This window comes from Chiloscyllium punctatum, chromosome 5, assembly GCF_047496795.1.
Source record: "Chiloscyllium punctatum isolate Juve2018m chromosome 5, sChiPun1.3, whole genome shotgun sequence".
In the NCBI taxonomy this organism is placed as follows: Eukaryota; Metazoa; Chordata; class Chondrichthyes; order Orectolobiformes; family Hemiscylliidae; genus Chiloscyllium; species Chiloscyllium punctatum.
The window spans coordinates 138,816,970-138,842,948 of record NC_092743.1 but is presented as its reverse complement, the minus strand read 5'-3'; the positions used below and the strand labels follow the sequence as shown (position 1 = coordinate 138,842,948).

At 37.8% G+C, this 25,979-nt stretch overlaps 1 protein-coding gene across 3 annotated transcripts in view; it reads right to left on the bottom strand.

Moving 5' to 3' along the window:
- Window positions 1-25,979, bottom strand: part of arfgef1 (ADP-ribosylation factor guanine nucleotide-exchange factor 1 (brefeldin A-inhibited)) — a 192,469-nt gene that overhangs the window by 138,477 nt on the left and 28,013 nt on the right. For all 3 annotated transcript variants that reach the window (XM_072571482.1, XM_072571483.1, XM_072571484.1), the window contains exons 2-3: window positions 11,938-11,968; window positions 2,368-2,524 (exon numbers count right to left, since the gene is read on the bottom strand). In XM_072571482.1, coding sequence (XP_072427583.1) covers window positions 2,368-2,524; window positions 11,938-11,968 — 188 coding nt within the window. The remainder of the gene's footprint in view (window positions 1-2,367; window positions 2,525-11,937; window positions 11,969-25,979) is intronic.

Below are 25,979 nucleotides of genomic sequence, written 5' to 3'. Positions count from 1 at the left end.
GCGGGCGAGCGAGCGACAGAGAGCGCGGGCGAGCGAGCGAGAGTGACTGTAAGCAATCCAAAGTGAGTGTGAGCTAGCATGAGTGCGGGCAAGTGGGCAAGCGAGTGTCATTGAAGGTGAGCGGGGGGGGTGGGGAGAGAGGGAGAGTGAGAGTGAGAATGAGAGATAAAGAATGGCCAATGGAAAATGAGATGCTGTTCTTCCAGTTTGCACCAAGCTTCACTACAGAACTGCAGCAAACCGGAGACAAAAATGTTAGCCAGGAAAAGTGTGCTACCACACGGGGTAAACCTCTGCTAATTTAAACCAGCCATACAGAAAAGATTCACTTTATGCTGTAATTCGTTAAAATTAGAGAGGCAAAGGTTCATCCCAGAGGTCACTATTTAAAGTAAAAATTAACAACTTTATTCTTTAAGTCCAAAGAAAATATTAAAAATAACAACTAATTGCAACCCCTTTCTCTTCAACCTACCTTTTACCTCCCACTCTACAATACTGGTCCAATAAGAAATCCTGATTAAAATTTAAAAAAGAAATTCAACTTTCAAAATCAGTCAGTGGTCGGATCTTCTCTTTGTATCTTCCTCTGCAGATTTTCCTCTGTCGTCTTTTCGATGTTCTGCTACGCAAACTTCTGATAGCCAGGTACCTCTCAGACAGCTGTTCTGTTGGTTGTCTATACAGGTTGGTGGCCTGGCAGTTCTCTCTCAACTGTTCAAAAATGTCCAGTTTTATACCCCAAAACACCAGACTGTTTCATTGGTTTTAATATTATCAAAATACTAAATTCAAACTTGATTGGATTTTGGTATCTTGGGGCATCATTTAAACTGATTGGCCAAATTTGAATTTGTTTTGTGTCTCATGGTAACCCAGCTGCTGCAAGCTGTTTCGACCAAATGTTACATTGGTACCTTGTTCAGGCAGGCCTTGCTAGCTTTCCAACTCTCTTAAAGGTACAGGACATCTACACAATCATAACACATGGTAGTGTTTTGAAATGCCAATCTTTTAAGTACCCTCTCTTTTCTTATTGTATCCTAAGTTTACGCTTGAAAACATATAATACAGTTTGCGGATATATTCAGTCCAGTAAATAAAAGATATGAGTACCATGTTGCATGAAACTGATCACCCCTCAGCTGGGAACATTGCATTCAACCTACCGATCATATTTTAGGAAGATTGCCAAGGTTTTGAAGAACATGCAGAGGATGTTTACTATAACAGTATCAGGGATGTGGGAATTTCTGTTATGTGAAGAGATTATGGAAACTAAGATTCTTTTCTTTAAAGCAGAGGTGATTAAGGGAAGTTAAATAGATGTTTTAAAACTTTCAAAGATTTTGAAAAGCTTCATTGGTAACAATATCAATATGTTGAGGATATGATGTTACTGAGGACACTGCTTTAAGATAAATTAGCCAAGTACCACATTGGAAATGAAAATTTTCATGCAGCTAGTTATGATCTGGAGTATGTCAAAAGATGTTGAAAGCAGGTGCAATATAACTTAAAAAAAGGAAACTGCTTATGTACATGAAAACAAAAAGAAAATCTGGATTCTGGAAAAAGATAGGGGGAAATGGGATTAGCTTTTTCCAAAGAGACAGCACACAGGTTTAATGGATTGAGTTGCCTCCTTCTGTACTATATATCCACATTTTGAGGAATCTCGGTGGATTAGGGTAATTAAATATCCCATCAACAAGCAACACGAATAGGCCATGTATTGTTAAATGGCAAACAGCATCCAACCATGACCTTGATGGGAAGGAAGTGCAGGCTGGCACATCATATGCAAGTCAACATTCTGCAAAATCACTCTGATGAAGTTCATATACAGAGGTACCTCAATTACTTGGCACTTGATTAATCGAATTTCAGATTATGTGAACAAGATCGCATGGTCCCAATGCTTGGTTAACTATGTTATCCGGCATTAGATTATCTGGAATTTGATTAACCAAACGAAATACTCCCCAACCGTGTCCCTCGGATAATCGGCGTTCCTCTGTACTATGTGCAACTACTGGACAAAAACCCAAGATGCATTAAAATGTACCGAGAGAGATATTTCAAACTAAACTTCTACACACTGGCTCAGGGAAAGAGATAAAGACTTCGTGCTAACTGCTTGCTCATAAATATCTGTAATACCTGAAAGTGTACTTTCTACTATCATTCGCAGCTGTGGCTTGTCAGTGATTTCTAATAGATAATAATGGAAGAGAGTTTACACTGCAATATAAATTACATCAAACAAAAACTTCATTTTGCAAGCCATTATTTACAGCTTCCTCCCAGTTTTTTTTCAACCATCCGACTTGTTTATACTTCAGACCCAAGTACAGCAATACAAACCTGTAAACAGTCAAGAGACGTGCTGACTATGCGGGGACACTTCGACTGACATGCCAACTCGAAAGGGAGAAAATATTTGTCTGCTTCAATAAAGTTTGCCTTGGATTTGACTGGAGGCAAGGTCCCAGAAACAGCCTTTCCTTCTGAATGGGGAGGACTGCATGAAACACAAACATTATTCATTATCAACATCTGCTTCCAAAAAAGAATGTTCAAATGCATTATAGTGTTAGTCCATTTTCTATTTCATATATGTAAAAGCATATTTTAAAGGAAGATTCTTAACAAAAAAATCTGGTGGCCTGAAAAGGTTTTACTATATTGGTGGCTTTCCGTCAATGCCCACGCTTTACTAACTTCGCCCCTGTAGAAAGAAAAGTAAACTGAAAGGATGGCCACTATGTTACAAGACAAAGCCTGTCTGGAATAGCCATTGATACCATTTATTGGAACAGCTGTTACCAGAGGGAAAAGTAAATGAATGCTTCAATAATTAGAATTAGTCAAAGCATCACTCAGAAACTTGCATGCAGGCTTTGGCTTAGCAATGAAAGATAAGACTACTTCATTAGTGCAACTTAAGGATTAAAATCAAAAATAATGATTAGAAGTGTAATTACATGTTTGATTCATTGAATATTCATAATGTTTCTGAAATAAAGACCAGTTTTGCATGGTCTATAATCATGTCTTGTGGGTGTTAAGCTTACCTAAATGTAATTCATTTTGTGAGAAAAATGAGAAAAGGCAATGTAAACTAAATGGGAGAGCGTAAAAGGGGTTGCGGGAACAGTGACCTGAATGTATATAGACATTCATCCCTTACATTGGAAGAACAAGTTGAGAAAGCTGTTGACAGTCTTTTCTTGGTTTGATAAAGAGGGGGCAAAAAGAGTACATTATCACATTAAGGCCCAGCAGAACTATGAGGTCCAACTCTGAATATCAATCACAGTTTAGGAACAATGTTAAGATCACAGACAAAATACACAGAAAACTCATTAGGGTGGCATCAGGGATGAATGACTTCAGTTACCTGATGAGACAAGAGAAATTGGAGTTGTCCTTCTTTAAACAGAAAAAACTAAAGGGAGAACTGATAGCACAAATATCATGGGAAGTCTTCTTTAATAGGAAATAAAAGGAGAAATATGCTCGGAGAGTTGGTAAAATGACAGATTCAAGGTAATGAATCAGCTACAGCATTGGGAAAACAAAATTGACAAAGCAAGTGAAGATGTGAAATGCACTGCTTGGAAGGATAGTGGGAGCAGATTTAGTCGGGTTCTGCACTTACATCTGTAATGACAGTAAAATATTCAGCTCTCAGTATGATAACTGTACAACTAACAGCAGCTTTTGACATCCACATGCGGAGTTACACAGAGAAATCTAGAAGTTGCTGTCAGTGATTTCAACAGGATAGGCTGCTGAAATCCTCAATGATGGAAGCTAATTAAAAATCACTAAGCTATACAGCCCACCCTAAAAAAAACCCTTTAAACAGTTACATCCTGTTGAAAGAATACCTATTTTTTTTTTAAAAATTGCATTCAAAGTCATAGCCATTACTGAATAATCATTCAGTTCATAAAGTTCATTTGATATTTGTGCAATGCCAGACGTTGCCATTGCAATGACAAAATAAATTCTATAGGTTTTTCAAGTAATAAACTGCAAAAATTATAGCACCTTTATCTTGATTCCCATACATACGTCCCAACTTTTATTCTACTTTCTGTAAATCCATTTAAAAAATGACAAATTCTGCTTGTTACTTCTTGCCTTGCTGTTTATGAGAATTCCTCAAAAGATTGTGTGTTGCTTGCTTGATAAAACACTGTTACCTCATGCTTAAGTCAATAGTAACTGCTACTACTTAGCCACCAACCATCAAAATCAGGCCAACATCTTGAAAAAAGAATTTAGATAAATATATGATGGAAAAGATCAGTTCCAGCATAGGCCAGATGGGCAAATTGATCTCTTTTGTGTTTGATCATTATATGATGAACAGGTTACAAAAAAGTTTGATGCACATGCTATTAACTTCAGCCATCTAACATTTCAAGTTAGAGAATTTGAATAAGTCGCTTTTGCTGTGTAGATTTCAGCAATTTATTTTAGTGCACGCACTGCTATTTAAAGTGCAAAAGCAGCAAGCTGATGAGATATCTTTGATGCAACTAGTTAAATGAGCACAGCTAGCAACTCCCTGATCATATTTCATTGACAGCAGTGACTCATCAAACTCGGTATAACATAGAGGAGTTGTATTTCATCCATGTATTTCTCAAACAAAGACATCACTTTCTCTTAACTGTTGTCTACTCAACATATTCTCAGTAGAAAGAGCAGATGGCAAGACTACTTCTAGGTTGTTCTCAATATTAGTTTATTTCTACTGTTTTTTTTCTCATTCAAGTTTCAACTCCTAAAAGGTAGTGACTTGCTCTTATTAATTTCCAAAATTCAGTGACAGATTCCAAAATAAAATCATGTATATAAATATACTGTCAGGCTGAGCAAAACAAATTAACTGTGTACATGCTAATGGATGACTTGAAGACAATGAGATCTAACACTGAAAAAGCTTTTGAAAAAGCGACCTCAAAAGGTATAGGATAGTTTTCCCCATTTCAAAGAGGAAATCTTAAAATTTTCATTAAATATTCCTTTTGACTCTCCCCAGGTTTCAAAATGGACTCTGCTCTGGAGACTGTTTGCAAATCAATTTGTACATACTACAAAACACAACACAGGACAATCTAAAGCAGCTGCTCATGAGCACAGGAAATATTCATAAGATCTCTAAAATTACGCACCTGTATGGAATTGTGTTCTTAAATATGAGTGTTCGTAAGTCAAATTGTAAATTGAGTATCCGTGTGTATTGAACTGCATTTATTTATTGCTTTTAATATACGAAAGCATTCATCTCTTTATAAACATTAGTCAAAAGGAAAGACAATGCAAACTAAAGCATGGTCAAGAAGGCTTTAAGAATCATCTTATGAGCAGGGAGATATTCATGTGCAATTTCACAGCACGGGAAATTTCAGATGCCTAGGTCGCCAAACTGAACAAATAAAATTGGAGTTGCTGTTCATGAATGCACTGGAGACAGGTTCCTGATGAAACAATAAATAAGGTAACCTGTTCGGGGAAAGGCACTGACATAGACAGAGGTTCGGTTTACTGGCAGAACGCAGAGATTAGGGATAAAGGTGCATTTTTCAGAACGGACAGCCAATGACTAATGGAGTTCTGCAGGAGTCAATGCTTGGACCACTACAATTCACATTATACCTTAACAATCTGGACAAAAGAACTGAAGGTATTGTTGTTCAGTTTGTAGATTACAGAGATAGGGGCAGCTAGTGTTGAGGAAACCAGGAGGTTGCAGAAGGACTTGGGACAGGCTAGGAGTATGGGAAAAGAAGCGGCAGATGGAATATAATGTGGCAAAGTGAGAAATTATGCACTTTAGTAGGAAGAATAGAGGCATATACTATTTTTAAATAACTTTGGAAATCTGAAGCACAAAGAAACTTGCAAGTCTTACTTCAGGATTTTAAGATTAACATGCAGGTTCAGTTGGCAGTTACGAAGGCAAATGCAATGTTAGCATTCATTTCAAACGGGCTAGAATATATCAGTAGAGATATATTGCTGCGGGTGTATAAGGCTCTGGTCAGACTGCATCTGGAATATTGAGAGCAGTTTGGGGCCCATATCTAAGGAAGGATGTGCAGGTATCGGGTTGGCTGGGGGGTGGTGGTAGGGGGAGCCTGGGGAGGTTTATAAGAATGACCCTGGGGATGAAGGGAATGTCACAGGAATGCTTGAGGACTCTGAGGTCTGTACTCAAAGGAGTTTAGAAAGACTGGGGGCTGATCTGATTGAAACTTACAGAATATTGAGAGGCCTGAATAGAGGGGACATGGAGATGATGTTTACACTTGTAGGAGAGACTAGGACCCAAGGCCACAACCTCAGTGAAGGGACAACGCTGTAGAACTGAGACGAGGAGGCATTTATTCAGATTGGTGAATCTGTGGGACTCTCTGTCGCAGGGGGCTGTGCAGACCAAGTCATTTTGTGTATTTAAGTCAGGGATAGATGGATTCTTCATTGGTAAGGGGGTCAAGGCTTAAAGAGAAAGGACAAGAGAATGATTTGGGCAACATATCAGCTATGATCAAATGATAGAGCAGAGTCGATTGGTCAAATGGCCTAATTCTGCTCCTATATTCTATGTTCTTACAACATAATGGAATCAAACTGGGAAGCAATCTTGCATTTAGTCTTAGTGCTAATAGTGTAAGTGTTAATTAGTAATTTAATATTAAGAGATTCTCTGGAGAATAGCAATCATAACCTAATAACTTTCACCTTGAGTTGAAGGATAAGATGCACAACTACAGTATTAAACTTCAGAAAATAATTTATATAATTATGGCAAAAATGTTATGGATCAGGCCCGACCCCCTCAAAACATTTCAAGAAAGTGACCCAGTTGTTTTAAGCAGGTATAATGTGGATATTCCAGGAGTGATGCAGCTGGCCTATCCACTTACTTTTAAACAAACTGAATGTATTTACAAAATTACTAAATGAAACACAAATAAAACAGAACAGAATAGAGAATAACAACCTATCCAGAAATCAACATATTATCCCAACTTAATGATGCTTTTCCAAATACTTGTAACAATCCCCATAAACAGCCCTTGGCACAAAAGGTAAAAATCAAACAAAGGGTCTTATAGGAGAGATCTCAGAGAGAGAGTACCAGCCTGGACCTGTTTCTTTGGGTCCAGCAGCTTTAAAACACTACTGCTTGCTAAACAAACCAAAGTAGAGAGAACCTGAGCTGGGAGAATTGGCCACTCCCCTTTTATTGTACAAGTGCTTTTTTCAAAGAACCTTTTGCCTGAGGCAATATTGGCCCTAAAATCCTTCAACTAAGACTTTTGAAGTCTGTCTTTTATGACTTCTCTGAACAATATAACCTTGTTAAAGGAGCAGCATCTCACAACCATGGTAGATTTTTAAGACTGAGGCTTTTTTTCAGTAAGGAATTAAGTTAGATTTTGTTTGATTTTGATCAATCATAAAACAGATTTTTTAAGGCAGAAAGCCCCAGATTAAAAATAAGGCCAGTGGACTATTGCAATTTTATGGCTTAGGCTGATATATTCTTAGTTAACAAATGTGAAAATGCTTTTCAAGTGAACACAGAGTTGTATCTTTGAGTAAAAGACATGTTTTAACTGGTTTAGGGTTGTAACAAATTATTTAACAGGTCTATGTATTTAGTTTTATATGGTTAATTTGAGCTTTGTTACAGTTATCAACAGTTATTTCAGAGTCACACATGATTCTGTTAACTAAAACATAGTTAGATTTTGAAAGGCATTTAGATGCATCAGTTGAGACATTTGGGATGACAGGTAAACGCTAAGAGGTGACACTACATAAATCTAGACCGACACCATAAACAGCCTAAATAAAAACCAAACAAACTGCAAATAGGAACTGTAAATGAAAAGACAAAAACAGAAATTGCTGGAAAAGCTCAGCAGGTCTGACAGCATCTGTGGACAGAAATCAAAATTAACATTTCGGGTCAAGTGACCCTTCGTTAGAACTCCATAAATGACCTTATTGGTGCCACAATATCTTGGTAAAGATCTATGATATTGGTGAGCTCAGAGGTACTAGCTATATTGAAATGGATGATTCTACAAAGTAATTGGCATGCCAATGAATAAGTCAGAAGACAGCAGGAAGTAATATCAGTAAGATGACCAATACTGCTAAAGAAATAAATCAGGAACTGGGCAGAGATTACCACCTAGCCAATCCAAGATCTATCTTGAATTGCTTATGCACTGAGAAGCACATGGGGTAGAGGCTTGTAAGACTTTAAAAGTCATAGGGGTCATTCTCCTATAACACGGTAGTTGCTTTCCAGTGTAACCTTGCTTAATAGAAAATTGCTTCATAGAAATAATAGGGCTTATAGATGAAGTGGGGTTAGGGGCAGAGCAGCATAGAAAATCATTCACGATCACTCAAAGGTCTAACACAAAATAAGGCACAGCTTGAATGAAGGTTGAAATGATATTTATTAACTAAACAGAAGTAAGTTTAACACAGTACATTTAAAAAATCTATAAAGGCTGCTCTCTGTATAGCACCTCTCTCAGAAAACTGCTCTGTTGGCAGCTGACATTGGCACAAGCGCAGACTGGCATGAAGACCAGCACTGAAGCTGCGCATGAGCAGAACCGTGTGGAGACTTCGACATGGACATTGGTACATGCACAGAATGGCGCAGAGGAAAGCACAGACAGACATCGGCGCATGCACAGAACAGCACGAAGATTTCGGCGCGGACATTGGCACATGCACAGAACAGCATGGAGATTTTGGTGCAGACATCGGTGCATGCACAGAATGAAGCACACGAACCACTCCCCGATTGCGAACCAATTGGGCTATTGCCAACGGAGGTAAGTGTTCTCGAAAATACCATTCCCTAATGCTTTAGCGACATTATCGCCAAATTGTGCTGCCGAAACGCACATTATCCCAGAAATTCAGTCAACACAACAGAACAAGAGCACCACATCCAGTCAACCAATGTATGAACTGGCATCCTGTAGTGGACTGACTCAAGGACTCTTTTGCTATTATCTACTTATTTTTTAATTCTGGGAAACCTGTGAAAACAAAGTATCATACATTACAGAAGGGATTAGTCAGCCCATCAAATATGGGCTGACATAAACTACTCTAAATCTATACCAGCCCCATCTAGCACTTGGCCCATTGCCTTGAATGTTATGACATTTCAAGTGCTCATCCAAGCCCTTTTTAAAGGTTGTGAGGTTTCTTGCCTCAACTACCCCATAGACATATTGATATTTGGAATGTGTCTTGTACAAATCTGGACCAAGAAACATTTAAATTGGTTCTCAAACTCTGTTCATAATGAAACTTAACATAGATTTTACAATTGAAGTGAATCACAAAATCTTACTAATTTGGAAATTAGATTAAAAGGCAGGTTCATAGATAAATAATGATGAACATATCTTTTAAAAATCATAATTCTCTATCATTAAAGAATGGTGTTGTCGTAATGTAACTAGATTCAATCTTGTAGCCCAGGCTAATGTTCTGGGTAGATGAGTTCGAACTCCTCCACTGCAGATGGTGAAATTTAAATTGGAAAAAAAATCTGGACTGTAATAAAGTCAGTCTGAAGGTAATTATGTAACAATTGTTGATTGTCATAAAAACCTATCTAGTTCTCTAACATCCCTTCGGGAAGGAAATCTGCCATGCTTATCTGATCTAGCCTACATATGACTCCAGACCCGCTGCACTATGGTTGACTCTGAACTGCCATTATACATCTCATTCAAAATGGAAACTCATTGGGAAAAATTATTCAATCACAGCTAACCCTAATGAGGTTAAGAACAACGTAAAAGACAAGGTTTTGATTATTGACAAGAAGTATTTCGTGATGAATTGCACACTTTGCAAATGTTTCTGTTTCATGAGATATCTCATGAAATCCAGACTAAAGCCATTGAGGATGCTGGATGGGATGCAATTGGAATTCCTGGCCATGTAGTTATTAGGCATCTGAGAAATTAATATTCTAGCTGAAATGGTCATGGGGATGAAAGCTTATAAAACAGATACTGGAGTTTCAAGTTACAGCTGTTTTTAGTGGTTGTGCACAAAGAATTTGTGAGGAAAGGCAGACAAAGCTCTCCACCAAGTGTTCAACAAAGAGCTGCAGATGCTGAAGATTTGAAACAACAAAATTGCTGGAGAAACTCAGCAGGTCCGGCAGCATCTGTGGAGTGAAAGCAAAGTTGATGTTTTGAGTCCATTGACCCCTCTGACAAAGGGTCACTGGACTGGAAACATTAACTCTGCATTTGCTCCTCAGATGCTGCCAGACCTGCTGAGTTTTTTTTAAACCAAGAAGTCAGTTTTCTGTTCCGCACCAAGGTGAAAACAGATCTCAAGAAACTCTTGGGGAAACAATACATGATTGAGGCAAAAAAGCTTGAATCTTAAAAACAGTGCAAATTGCTCAGAAATACAAAAGAGCTGAGTGTTTATATCAGAGATAACCAGATCATGAATCAGATGTTGTTGGTCAATCAGTTAAAAAACTCTCAAAACCCATTCCATCAGGACTAACATGACCAAAGTGAAAGAAGATTCATAGTCACACACTTCGTCAGTGTTAACCATATTTAGGGATTTCAAACAGAATACACCTGTCAGCGAAAGCAATCTGTTGAATGTCAGAAGTGACAAATGATAGAGACTAAGTAAATATTTTATGCTTGCCTTCGCAGAGGAACACACAAAGCACAGAGTACAACTAAGCGTATCAAGGATCTAAAAAGATGAAGGATGTAAAAAGCTAATTGATTTTAAAAATTAAGCGGAGAATGTGTTCTGGAGAAATTGATGGAACTAAGTGCTGACAAAATCCAAATCCTGATAGCCTACAGAGTTTTGAAAAAGGTGGCTGCAAAGACAGTGGATGCTTGGTGATGATGTTCCAAACTTAGCAGATTCGGGAAAGGCTACATTAGGTTAGAAGGTAGTAGATCCAACTATTCAAGAAATGAGGGAGAGAGAGAATAATAGAAATTTCAAACCAGTTTGACTGACAACATTCATCAAAACAAAAGCTGAAATTCATGATTAAGAAAACTGTGACAACATAATTGGGCACATTTAACATCATTTTAAGAATTCTCTTAGGGATATAACAGCAAAGTGAAGAGAAACCAGTGGAAGGAATATATTTGGATTTCCAAAGACATTTGAAAAGCTCCCACAAGAAAGGCTGTTGTATGAAATTAGGACTCATGGAGTTGGAACTAATAAATTAATCCATCTTTTATCCTTATTAAAGGCAGAAAAGCAAGTTGAAATAAATAAAACAAAAGCAGAAAATGCTGTAAATAATCAGTAGGTCTGGCAGCAACTATCGAGAAAAAAAAAGAGCTAACAATCCAAGTTTTGACTCTTAATCAAAACTGGGAGAAGTTACAACACTATTAACACAGAGGAAATAAATTTGGAAGAAACAACTGAGATTACAGTTTGCAATTGTTCAACTTAATATTGAATCCAGAAGTCAGTAATGAGCTTTTGAGACATCTGCCCAAAGACCAATTTGTTCATTTCATGTACCATCGCTTGCATAATCTCTGTTCTTTCTGGAGATTCTAAAAAAAGGACATCTTTCAACAATCATTCAAGATGGTCCCTTTGAAAATTGGAAAAAATGCAAATTATGATTTATCCAATCATAAAGGAGAAAATCTCAAATGTGAGAGTATTATTTAATGGTTGCATTTGTTTTGTACTTTGAAACTTTAATGTTACAGGCATGTAGAAACCTTAGATCTGACATAATGGGAAATACCTTGCTTTGGAACTCTTCCTTTAGATGCAATGAAAAAGTCTACAACAAATATCACAAATATTAAAAACTTTAAAGAAACAATAACTTACCTTTGTTTCTCAGTTTCTGATTTTATCTCCTCTGTTAAAAGAAAAAAAACAAATTCAATAAATATCAATATTTTATATGACATCAACCTCATTGCAAAGGATGACAAATACTTAAATCAATCCAAATTAAATCAACCATTCAGGTCAATGACTTTTCATCAGAACTGTGGAAAAAGATTAAGTGGGTTTTAGGCAAGGGGTGTAAGGGACAAGTACAAGAATAAATGGGACAAGAACAAAAGCAAGGTCTGTGATAGGCTGGAGGGACCTGCTATCACAAAGGAGAAATAATGCGTTCCTGTAGAGTCAACTTTATTGAAAATTCCAAGAAAAAAAACACCGCAGATAAAGAAACAGTGCAATACGGCAGGAAAAGAGTTAAGTCTTTGGTAAAAATGCCTGCATAATATTTCCAAAATGTTAAAACTGAAGAAAGAAAAGATAGAAGGAAGGACAACAGTCAAGAGAAAAACATGCCTATGACCAGTAAAACGCATAAATGTTTAAATTCGAATCAACCATAAATGAACTAGAGACCTCTTAAATTCAGCTTTCTGTATTTCTGTCATTATTGTAATACATTGCATCCTCAGTTCTATTCCAGTGATTTTCAAATTTCACTAAAAAGTCTGTGCTCTCATGGCCAATTGTCCATTTTTCAGACACTGTCAGCTCACTCAAGACTCTGCTTATAAATTGTAGCTCCATGCATTTCTCACCCATCACTCCTGTCTACTGCCAGCAGACGTGCAAACCTCTTGAACTAACTAAACGTTGACTCTCACCTCTTCTTTGTCACCCTCATCCCACTGCTGGCAATTAAAACTATAGCCACTTAAGTCGCCTATTTTGTAATCCCCTCCCTCAAATATTTTTACCTCTCCTCTTTCATGATCTTTCAAGAAATCATGATTTGGAGATGCCGGTGTTGGACTGGGGTGTACAAAGTTAAAAATCACAATACCAAGTCATAGTCCAACAGGTTTAATTGGAAGCACACTAGCTTTCGGAACGCTGTTTCTTCATCAGGTGGTTGTGGAGGGCTCAATTGTAAGAATTTATAGCAAACGTTTACAGTGTGATGTAACTGAAATTATACATTGAAAAATACCTTGGCTGTCTGTTGAATCTTTCATTTGTTCGAATACCATGATCGTTTCACTTCTTTCATGTGTAAATGACAAAACGTTTTTTTACAAGTTGCATTCTCAGGTTAACTGTAACAATTGGTGTTAGCTAGACAATATGTTGAAGGTGTTAGCCCCCTGTGTTTTCTGTCTGTGCCATGATGTTTAGATTGATTCTAATCTAAAAAGTGAGATAACAGAGTCTTACATGAATTCATGCAGTTTTTGAGCAAAGTACAATGTAACTCTGCAAGTACAAATTCACTCCACAAACGTATGTGTGTGCATGTGGGTCTTTGTGTGCGTGCGTGTGGGCATGTGCGCGTGCCTGGGGTGGGGGAGTTGAGTGTGTCTGTGAGAGAGTGTATATGTGTGCGTGAGAGTGTAGAGTGGTCTAAGTCTCTGAGAGGTTGCATGTGTGAGTGTGTGTGTCTGTAAGGGTGTGTGCACGTGTCTGTGAATGTGTGTGTGTGTGTGTCTGTGAATGTGTGTGTGTGTGTGTGTGTGTGTGTGTGTGTGTGTGTGTGTGTGTGTGTGTGTGTGTGTATGTATAGTGCAATGGTGGTCACCTGTAGTGCGATATGAATCCAAGGTCCTGGTTGAGGCCCTCCCTATGGGTATGGAACTTAGCTATCAGCCTCTGCTCGGCCGCTTTTCGCTGCTGCCTGTCCCGAAGTCCGCTTTGGAGGTTGGTCACCTGAAGGTCTGAGGTTGAATGTCCTGGACCGCTGAACTGTTCCCCAATTCCCCAAGCTATAAATTCTGTGCCTTACAATTGTGTCCTCTACAACCACCTGGTGAAGGAGCTCCGAAAGCTATGTGTTTCCAATTAAACCTGTTGGACTATAACCTGGTGTTGTGTGATTTTTAATTTCATGAAATTGTAACACATTCAACATGTTTTTGACTCTATTCCCGAAGAACTTAACTTCTGGCCTAGAGTCCAATATTTTCAATTTGCCAGAGATGCTTTGGGATTCTTTTCTTTGCAAACATTTAGAAATACATGCTGCTATAAATGTCTCTTAAGATTTTGCATGAATTGTTGTAATGAAAGTCTGTTCAATATGTTGATTCTAGTTTGTGAAGCCAAATTTCTCAGTAAACATCATGAAGTTACCTTTAACTGTGAAAGAAGCAGGTTCAAACCAATGTAACACAATGCTTTCAGAATTGATTTTGGCTTGCCATCGTCAGTTACCATGTACTAGAAGCAAAAGGAGGGATTCAAACATTTAAGTGTGCGCTTATTGCAATGAAGGTTCATGACTTGTTATCATTGTTTGTAGACTTGAGTTGAAAATCAGCTGGAACTATGCACTATTTGACATTTGATTTGTACTTCTATACTGGCGATCCCCAATTTACGAACTTCTGGCTTATGAACACTCGCAGTTGTGAAGGAGATACCATTAAGAGACATTTCGATATTAATTTTAAAGATCTGTCGTGTCAATGTTTCTTCATGCTTATGAACAACTATTTGATAGTGTCCTGCATTGTGTTCTAACGTACATACAAATCGACTTGCAAACATAGTTAAGAACGAAACCCGTTTGCAATCCAGGGACTATCTGTATCATGTGTTAGGAAGGGGACAAACCATTTCAGTTAAATTTCTAAGATCTGAAAGTCATAACTGGTTACCTGAAATTTGCTTATCTGTATTTGAGAAAAAAAAAACAAAAGTTGTAGCTTAGAGCTTTGGAAATCAAGGGTAAAAGAGAGGAAAAAAAAATGGTGCTGTTACGTGGCATTAAAGTACCCGATCATGTACAGTGACAGAGACAAAAACAAGTTCTTTCAGGAAGACAGCTCCATTCTATCAGAGAATAGGCCTACAGTTGCAGTAGTACAGTTTAATAGTCTCCAAAATAGTCAGAGCAGAAAAGAAGCTGAGTGAGTTAATGTCACAGCAAGAAAAAAAAACTCAATAAACAAACTGTGTGAAAAAGGAGTCTAAGGAGCCCATATTAAGTAGTAACTAGGCAGTGTTAACAACCTGTCTAAGCTCCACAGGAGATAGCATCAAGTGAATGCAGAACGCTGAATAAGAAATTTGTATTTGTGTCCACTGAACAAGGAACTTGCAAGTAAAAACTGGGTGACTCTTCATTGAAACAGCTTTAATACAAATATCAGAATAAAAAATTCTCTAAATTCAATCAGTTCTTGCATTATGTAAAACAGTTCATTCTGTTTTGTCTTTTTTAAGGTAATAATGAACTTTTTTTAAAAAGTAGTTTATTGATAGGTTCATACTGAATATTTTCAGTAACTGATCACAACAGGAAACAAACTGCAAAAATAAAACTTACGATTTATCAATCTAGGTTTTCACTTTGGGATTGAATTTGGCCAATATGACTCTCAACTAAGATCATAACATTATTCTTATTTGTTGCTGAGTTTATGGTAGTCTGTAGAGTATAGATTCCTTCGTGCCTAAGAGAATTTTACTGTGCCCCAAGCATCAAGATTTCCTGTGCAAGGCTCCTAGTTTGGCTCGAACAAATTTAGCAAGGACCAACTTGCCATTTGATAAATGGGAATTGTCAGAAGGAACTGGTGGGCAGATTTATTTCCCATCCAACATCCAAAGGACATCTGCTTGTAGATCTTGAAAAGTTGCTCAAAACAAACAGGCACCAAGCTGGAAGATAACAGTAGATCGATCCAAGAGGTCACCATAGAATAGCAATTGGGAGAAACTTGGATAGTTTCAACTACCTTGTGGGTTTCCATCAATTGCCAGATATGTAAGGGAATGATGTTTGCAAGGACAGAAATCCAGGAGATGGAAGGGCTTTCAGCTGCATAACAGATATAAAATTACCTCAGCAAAGTATATGATGTTCATGAGAGTGCAAAATTTTGCTTTGAAGTAAACAGAGTTCTTCCAATTCCTCTGAGATATTAAGAAACTCAAACACTTGAGGCCACAGTTATCCACCAAGGAAGCAGTTTTTTTTTATATTACAGTTAGTCGTCTTACTATTCCAGATGGTCTTAATCTGGAATTATATTGTACAGATTTGTCATTTCAATTCAGACGTATTTGATGAAGTGAAAGATGCAAATGTTTTTCTGAAACCTAAAGGTCAGGATGATGGTGCCATGGAAAGAGATGCTGTTGTTGTGTCACCATTCTTACCAGACCATAGAAGCTGCTCTCTCATTACACAGAGAAAAGACTGGCGTGATTTAACCTGAGGTTAGGGTTGGGTGAGTGAAGAGGGTGAGAAGGAAAGTCCTTCATGGCAATCTCACACCGCTGATGGGAATTCAGCCCACGCTGTTGGTGTCACACTGCTTTGTAAACCAACAATCCAACCAACTGATCTAAACTGGCTTCCAAGGAGATGCTCCAACAAAACAAGTATTAAATAAGAAACATGAATGTTCATAGTTGGAATTGGAATTCACACTTGGGACTGAGATGAAACTTCTTCACAAAATGTTTGAATCTTTAAACCTGCTTATTCCAGAAGCTTGTGGATGCACTATCATGGAACATATTTAAAGCTGAAATAAACAGATTAACATTCAACATGTCTAGTATGTAGGAATTCAGAGACACTGGGATGTTTTAAAACACTTCAACGTGTCTTCACCATCATTCACTCAAACAGCACTTCCAGATTTCCTTGGCTAAGAGGCAACACACTTGACAGAAGAACTTGATCTCTTTTTATGTGGTAAAGATTTAACTCTTCAATTAAAAAGTATGAGGAAATGCAATTGATGGTGTTCCACCAATTACTCAAGAAAGGCAGTCCTAAACAACAAACACAGTTGTCATCAGTTTCAAAGTTATTTGTATTGTCGTGCTCACAATACTAATGTAACGCAAAACAACATATTTGTCAAAATTTACGATAAACTGTTAACCATCCTCCTAGCTATGATTGCTCAGGGTTCTCTGGCCTTCGATCCTGTTTCTGTCTCCTTGAAACTTGCTGTTCTCATCCCTCTCTTTAGAAAGAAACCCATAAAATTGTGGAAACTACAGATCCCATCTGTAACTTCCCTTTCTTTCCCAAAATCCTTAAACATGCTTTCAACCCCCAAATCTGTAGTCCTCTTCCCTGGAACCCTCCAATCCATAGGACAGAAATTGCTTTCATCTAAAATTACCAACGACATTCTACAAGTCTACGATAAAGGTAAACTCTCCCTCCCTTGTCATTCATGACCATGTCTGCAGCCTTTGACAGTTTAACTCTTCCTGATGAAGAGCTCATGTTCGAAACAGCGACTCTCGAACTCCTTGGATGCTATCTGACTGGCCGTGCTTTTCCATACTCCTTCAACGCTTCCCCAACATCTTCCAGTTCATGGGACTGTAATCATTTGAATCATAGAATCCCAACAGTGTGTAAGCAGGTCATTCGGCCCAACAATTCCACACTAAACCTCCGCAAAGCATCCCATCTTGAACCACTCCTCTATCCTAATCTGTAAAGCTGCATTTCCCATGGCTAATCCAGCTAGCCTGCATATCCCTGAAACCTAGAGAACAATTCAGCATGGCCAATCCATCTAGTCTACACACCTTTGGACTGGGGGAGGAATTTGGAGCACACAGAGCAAACCCACGCAGACATAGGGAGAATGTGCAAACTCCACACTGACAGTCACCCGAGAGTGGAATCTAACTTGGGTTCCTAGCGCTGAGGCAGCAGTGCTAACCACTGGACCACCGTGCCACTATTTGGTTCCATACTTTTCACCAGCTCCATGCACCACCATTCCTCTAAGATTTTCACTGTTCCCAAGTTACTGGATGCTACATTGACACTAATTGTAATAATGGAAAGACCCAAGGAATGAGATAGAATAATTGATCCCTGCAGGAGGACTGAAGAAACTAGCCATACAGTGGTGTTAGTTAGCCAGCATGTTTCTGCCTCCAGGTAATTTCAGAATTTGATGGTTGGATGGTGACCCAAGTAAGACCTTTAAAAGGGCCAAAAGAAACCTGAGTTTTCCAATTGGCAATCAGACTTCCCATTGCAGCCAGAACATGATGGAGTCAGTCTCTTGGCAGCAGACGTGGAGGGGGGAGTTGGCAGTGCTCCAGCCCCAAGGGGATACCTCTCTGCTAACCCATTAAGCTGCCAGGCCACAACTATGGCCACTAGCCATCTCATGAAAGGATTGCCACTACATGAAAATGGTCCAGATACTCTGGGCTTTTTAAAAGATTAAAAATTCTTATTCAGAAATTTAATCACAAGGCACTCTCTTATTTTACACATTTCATGAGCAAATACCATCTCATTCAATCAGGTGGTCATGTAGCTTATGGATCCTCCAATCTTCGGAGCTCGACCAGCGTCCAGTAATACCCCACATACTCCTGAATGTATTTCCCCAGCAATTTGTAGTGTGATTTCTGAGATTAACCACACCTGCAAGGTTCGAGAATTTGCTGTCAGATTAACCCTGCAATGCTGGCAAGGAATGCTAGCCTCACCATTATTACATACTATAACATCTGAATCAAGTCAATGCAAACCACTGATGCTGTAATTCAAGACAGAAATTGGAATTATATCCCTGCAGTCACAGCTGTCCTTTCAAGTGTACATCTATACTATACTTGAAAGAAATACAGAAAACACCACCAAAATGGCAAATGAAAAACAAAATCTCAAAAGTAGAGCATATGAAGCACAAAAAGAAAGCTACATGCATAGTGACCGTAAACCATTAATGCTTGTACAGCACACATTCCAGCGGTCCAATTCTGCTAGACCACTCAATGGAAAGGATGTTAGTTCATTATTTATGAATTTAGCTCATCCATGGTAACAATGTCATTGAATACCAATACAGAGAAAAGTTACCTGCAATAACTTAGTTTAATAATTAAAATTAATTGCCAAGTGGTTTTAAGTAGGTAGACAGCCACCATTTTTATAGTATTAATTCAGAGTGCTATCCTTCATCTATTATCTCCAGAAGACAAACTTAAGATAACCAGCATATTAGCAGGGCAAATGATTGAATATGCCCACTCGTGCAGATCTTTTGCAAACTCATCAACTATCTACTGAAAGCTCCATGATAGCTTTCCAATGCAATAGTAATGTTAAAGAATTAACAAACATGACGGATTTATATTTAGGTTTTATTAGTTTTCACTATTCTGCAATTATTGCAGATACTCATAAAAGGCAAGTTTCTAATACTTTATCTTTTGGGTAAAAGGTAGAGGTTTAAAGTTCAAACTCTTGATTTGTGCCTTGTAGATGGTAGATAGGCTTTGTGGAGACAGGAGGTGAGCTCCTTTCTGCAGGATTCTGAGTTTTTGACCAGCTCTCTGTGCTGAAGTATTTATAGGGCTAGTCCAGTTCAGTTTCTCATCAATAGTAATACGCAGGTTGTGGATAGTATGACACTCAAGCTTATCCTTCAGAGAATACTGTTGCTGAAAATGCCTCATGATTTTAGGTTAAATACAGGTGAGGACCAAAGACAAATTTTAATTCAAACAGAATACCACTACAGGAGTAAACAAAATGTGCTACAAGTGCAAGATAACAACGGCATATTTAAGACCAACTTGAGCCAAGAAATTAGTAGACTAAGTTGCAGGAACTAATAGAATGAACCTGTGCAGAAAAGTGTAAAACAAAAGCCTTCTCCAATTCATGCGGAAACAGTAAAACAGCGATACTAATACAGGTAGTTCTGCTATAACGCATGTTTCGTTAATACAAACTTGCTATATTACGATTGCCAAATTGGGGACATGGTTTAATTGACTGTGCTTTAGAAACAATGTACTGGTTGTAACTTGGTTACATTGCTAACACTGAAGCGGTTTCTAAAGCATGATTTTTCTATAATACGGAGTTGTACAAGAATGCAACCATCATATTGAAACTACCTGTAGAAAAATCAGAAGTGATGAGCAATTTATATTTATCATTTAAATAATTGATAGTAAACTACAAAATGTATGTCATGATGATCTCCATGGTCCAGTTTGGTACTTAAGTTGTCTGGCAAGCAGAACAAACTCTCCACAACTGAAGTCTTATAGCAATGCAGAACATTAATACCTCAAAAATACCATTTTAAATTCAATGCTTTAAACATATTCAACATATTAAAAATATTGAAAAAGTACACAGCTATAAAGACACGTCTCCTCCGCACTGAAATGCTTACCATTTTCTACATTTTGAAGCTAGCCCATAATAAAATATAACTAGTGTGATTAACAATGGGACATGATTTCATTCGTGCAAAATTCATGTCCTTTTATAAAATAAAATTGAACTAACTTGACAAGGTTTTTATTCGATGTTAATCAAAATATAAAATCTTAAAAGTCTTTCATTATATTTTTCTACAAACTAACAGTTGTTGGCAAGGTAATGGCCTAGTAGTATAATTCACTGGACTATTAATCTAGAAACACAGCTAGTGTTCTGAAGACCCGGGTTCAAATGACAGATGGTGGAATTTGAATTCAACAAAGAATTTGATATGAAGGGATTAATGATGACCATGAAACCATTGTCGGTTGTTGGAAAAACCCCCCTGTTTCGCTAATGGTCTAAAATCTGTATTCCTTACCTGGTCTGACCTACATGTGACTCCAGACCAAAGCAATGTAATTGATTCTCAACTGTCCCCTGGGCAATAAATGCTGGACCTGGCCAGCAATGCTCACATCCTATGAATGATTTTTTAAAAAACTGTCTAAATAGCAGATTAAGTAGTATTACCTGCTTACTCAACTATTACTTAATTAATGCTGCTGCTGTAATCAGCTAGAAACTGCGAATGTTTAAATATTTTCAAAGTTGGCTGTGGTCACTAACTACTAATGAAGCATTTATTGATACTTTAACTGGAATTTTAGAAATAGAAGCAGATACCAACTATATTGAAACCTGCTCTCTCACTCAAAACAATTGTGGACGCTCAACAGTGCTAGCAAATGCATGTGCTCTTTGTTCTCCAAAACTTAGTTATAAACACAGACTGAAAATTAACCTTTTCCACCATCCACAACTATTGTACAATTTTGTCCATGACTTAGCTGATTAAGGTAAGAAAAAAATTAAGAAAAGGAATGCTCCAATTTTATTTTCCAGACTAATTTGAGTTAATTCTGCTCAACTGTAGGGATTACAAGTGGGGTCAGTTGTGAGACATACCATAATGAATAGGTGACTGACATTTACACCTGGATCCTTTCCCATGCACCGTTCTCCGCTCCCCCCCACCCTCACCCCACACACCCCACCCCCACCCTTTCACTCTGTGGGCTACTACAGTGTAAACTTTCAGTACACCATGGAAATTGGGTTGGAGGTCCCCTTCACAAGGATGCCGCTCACTTTGAATGACAGTCTATTTTACAACACATGGAGAGTAGCGGAACTGCAATTACCCAGCAAGATTCCAGAAACATTTCCGGATATTCCAGTTTGAGCTCATCAACTGTAAATTAAGTACACCTGAATTAGTTATCAAACGCAAGAGAATCAAATGTAATGGTGTCTAAAATAAAGAAAGATTACTCAGTGAGTTTTGAGAAGATTTGTAGCTCAGGTTGAGGTTCTGGATGTAGGTTTGCTTGCTGAGCTGGAAGGCTCATTTTCAGATGTTTTGTCACCAAACTAGGAATATCTTCAATGAACGTCCGGACGAAGCACTGTTGATGATTCTTGCTATTTATGTGTTTGGGTTTCTTTGGGTTGGTGATGTTATTTCCTTTGGTGATGTCATTACCTGTTCTTTTTTTCAGGAGGTGGTAAATGACAGTAGTTTTTGCTTATTGCAATGTTTGCACAACTAAACACAAAACTTCATGATTATCTCTCACTAATATCCTTACTTACAGATACAGAAGGACACCACATCCATCCGAGGACAAGTCAAACAGAGACACACACGAGAACCTCGAGAAGTATGGCATTCCAACTGGAACCCTATCAACAAGTACATGACTTGGACTCTATTTACCACCCCCTGAGGAAAAGAACAGGGGATGACATCACCATAGAAAATTACACCACCACAGGAAATGACATCCCCAACTCAAGAAACCCAAACACATAAATAGAAAGCAGGAATCATCAGCAGTGTTGCATCCGGAGGCTCACTGAAGATGTTACCTAGTATAGTGACGAAACGTCTATAAATGAAACTTGCAGCTAAGAGAGCAAACCTACATCCAAAAAATTATTCAACTTATATATTTTACACTTTTTTTGCTTTGCTTCTATCAATAGTGAGGTTAATTAGTTTTGGCATCAGCTACAGGCCACGTTTCCTTTATCTGCATATTCAAAAACTGAAAAGATCTAAAAATCAAAGGTTCTTTTTAAAAGTTGTTCCCAAATGAATCTGAAGACACACCAAGTTCAGGCCTTTTGGAAAAAATCTTTGTTTTAGATCTGTTCATTCTAAAATGATATTTACTGACCTTATCAAATCACAAATAAATGCAATGGTGTCAAGTATGTAGTGAATGTTCCACATAATTATGCTGAAGTGATACTAGAAATGGAGGAGAGTCAGAACAGAAGTCTATTTATTATGGTTAAAGTAATACAATGAAAGACAATAGACAATAGGTGCAGGAGTAGGCCATTCAGCCCTTCAGCCTACAACTACGGAGAAACCTCGATTATCCGAATGACACAGGCACAGAGTATTTTGTTTGGACAACACAGCTCAGCCAAGCATCAGGACCTTGCGATCGTGTTCGGATAATCCAATGCTGGGTAATCAAGGTTCCTCTGTATTAGCAATTTGAATATCCTTCAAAATTGAAAATTCCAAATTTAACTTTACAGTAAACCTGAAAGGATAAAATAGAGTTACTTAAAAATTGTATGGAATATTAGGTTATACCCTAGAAAGCTATCAAGATGACCTACGAAAGCAACCATAGACCAGGAAAAACATCTTTGGCTAAACGCGCCGTTAATTGCGAGGACACACCACCTGTAACGCAACATCAGTACCTAGACGAGTTAGCCTAGTTGAAGGATGACAGCACATTTATGACAGACAATGACAGCAGTGAAACTGAGTAACAGTTGCTGGAGCTCACCTATTGGAAGGATGGTGAAACCGAGTAAATCAATCATTGCATGTAAAGTTAGTACAGTAATGAAAGCAGGTTCACGGCTTTCATTGAAGTGATTGGACAAGTATAATTTGTTTTAAAAATGCAATAATTGAAGTGATGTTGGCAAATTCCATTAAATCATACAGCCAAAGGAATACCCTGATAAATAAATGTAAAATTATGATGTTCAGAATGGAAAATGCAACAACAGCATTTTAAGGATTAACCAACAAGATCACCAAAGAGTTATGCAATTGTGGGAAGAACATTTGCAACACTTGAATGAATTGCTTGCTTGGTTAAAGCCAACTTGGTCAGAAACTCTGCTGAAAATCAATTTGCCAAAGCAAACCTAACTTTTTTGAGCTACTGTGGAACAAGGACAAGTATGACCCAAATACGCAAAATTAAGGGCTTTCTTGGAGATTCCAGTTCCTAAGACAAAACAAGAAAATTTGCCAATTAATCGATGAGTGGACCTTTTTGGAGGTCCACTGAATTTCAACACAGTGATAGTTCCTTAGATAAGTTGGTGAAAGGAAATAAATTTAAATAGCTACAAGAATGTCAAAGTGTCTTTGACTGCTTGAATACCGTACTGACAACTGCACCATTTCAGGAATGCCAGATTACACAAAGCCAATTAAACCGTATTGATGTCAGCAATGTTGATGTTGATGCAGCTTTATTGCAGTAAGATATAAATCAAGCAACCATCATTTATTTTTCACACAAGCTTAATGCATGCCAATGGAAATATTCAACAATGGGAAGACAGTCATTGAGTTGGATATTTGCTCTGCAATATTTTCAAGTCTAACAACTCTGCAGACAATGTTATTTATACAGAGCACGATCCATTAACTTTCTGAGCAATACTGCATTATAAAAATCTGACATTTCCTTGAATTTGCAAAACATTCACAGTGAGAAAAGAAAATATCATAGCAATATTCTCCACTAGTTGGGATGGGCGCATCTCTAACAATGCATTAGTAGTCCAACAACAAGTAGTCCATTTTGTTATAAACCATCAGTACCTAAAATGACTGATGTCCATTCATGGATAGCTTTTTCCCCCAAAAAAACACTGAATGATTCAACTTATGGAAATTTGACAACAGAATTATCTGGAGCAATGTTAAAATCTTGTAAGTAATGTTTGCATTTGGATTGTTTATTTGATTTTCGATTGTGCTATTCACATTTAATTTGAAAGACCAATACATCTTGCATAAAAGGTATGGAACTTGCCTTGGTGGCACTTGTGATAATTATGTTTTGAGTTTAAAAACTCCTGCATACGCTGCATGTACCATAGTAGGGCTGCACATGCAAACATTCCTAACGAAAATTTCAATGTTGTAAATGTCACTTAACTATTCCTTGGTATTGTGTAGCAGTGCTCTAACGATAATTCAAACAGTTCCATTAACCAGCAATGAATCTGCATCATATCACCAGATAGTTCCATAGCTTCCCAATCCACTGTATTTCCTCTGTTCAGTGGGTGAGTAAAACATTTAACAGATAGTGAAATTTCATTTGCCTGAAAACTCACCACCACTTCTCCTCCTCATTTCCCAATCTTATTGTGACTACATCTCAGTCCACAGAAATTTCCTCAGTTTCCTACTTCAACTGTCCCCACAGCCATATTTAACAAACTGGACGACATTCCAACCCTGTTAGACCCTCTGCACTATCTTCCAAACAGCCCTACTCCAGATTGTTACCTATCCGGTCTGATCTACTTTTTCAGTGTTTTAAAGAGGAGACTTTAATGTGGTGATTCTCAAACTGTTTTCTCTACAAGAGTAGCCCAGATAAACTGTTTTAGTGCGTATTTTGAGCAGAAGTATAGTTGAAAGCAAATAGTTCACTCTTGACATTCAGTCTTAGATTGACCACCCACAAACTGATTAGAGCTCATTGAAATTCATAATGGGAAGGTGAGAACAATGGCCAATAGCTATGAATAGCCATTCAAAAAGACATTTAGCTCGAGCACAAGGATGTTCCATTCTTATTTCCAGCATACAAAAAGTTATTCCGCTCAAAATATGAGAAAAGCAGCTTTGCAACCAGACACTCCAGGGACTTTAAAAATTTCAGAAGAAACCAGTTGATATTCTGCTGTGAAAGAAGAACATTGTTTCATTTGCAAAGGATCAGTTTGTTTCTGAGACTTTATTATTTTGCCTGCTCATGGAATCAGCAAAGCAAAACACTTTATCATAAATACAAAACCACATTGTAGCACACAAGAACAGTAAGAAACAGGAGCAGGAGTAAATCATAGGCTCATCAAGCCTACTTCACCATTTAATACGATCAGGGTAGATCTTGAGCTTGAACTCACTTTCCTACAGGCTACCCATCTGTTGATTGTGTCTTCCCCAACCTCATTATTATTCATACACCAACTAATAAATTAAGTTAGTAGCTTTAGTTAAAATAGTCTTATGTGATGCACCATCACATCCAAAAACTAAACGGAACCTTATTCAGTTACAACATGGAGCAATTACCACACAAGCTTTCTTGTTCATTTCCCCAGGTGCTTTAGTAAATGCTTACTTTAATCTCAAAGCAAAGATGAACACATGAAAACGCTGGAAGTCAAAAGTCAATGCTAACAGTGATATAAGATACAAAAGTCAAAGTAATCTAGAGAGATGATTTTAAAAACGCAGTGCTTTCAGAATGTTGAGTACTTTCAGAGAAACAGGTCAGTCAAAGGGGGTCATACTACCAGAGTCACTACATAAAAGAGGGTATGCTAGTATGATTGCCAGCTGGCAAAAAAT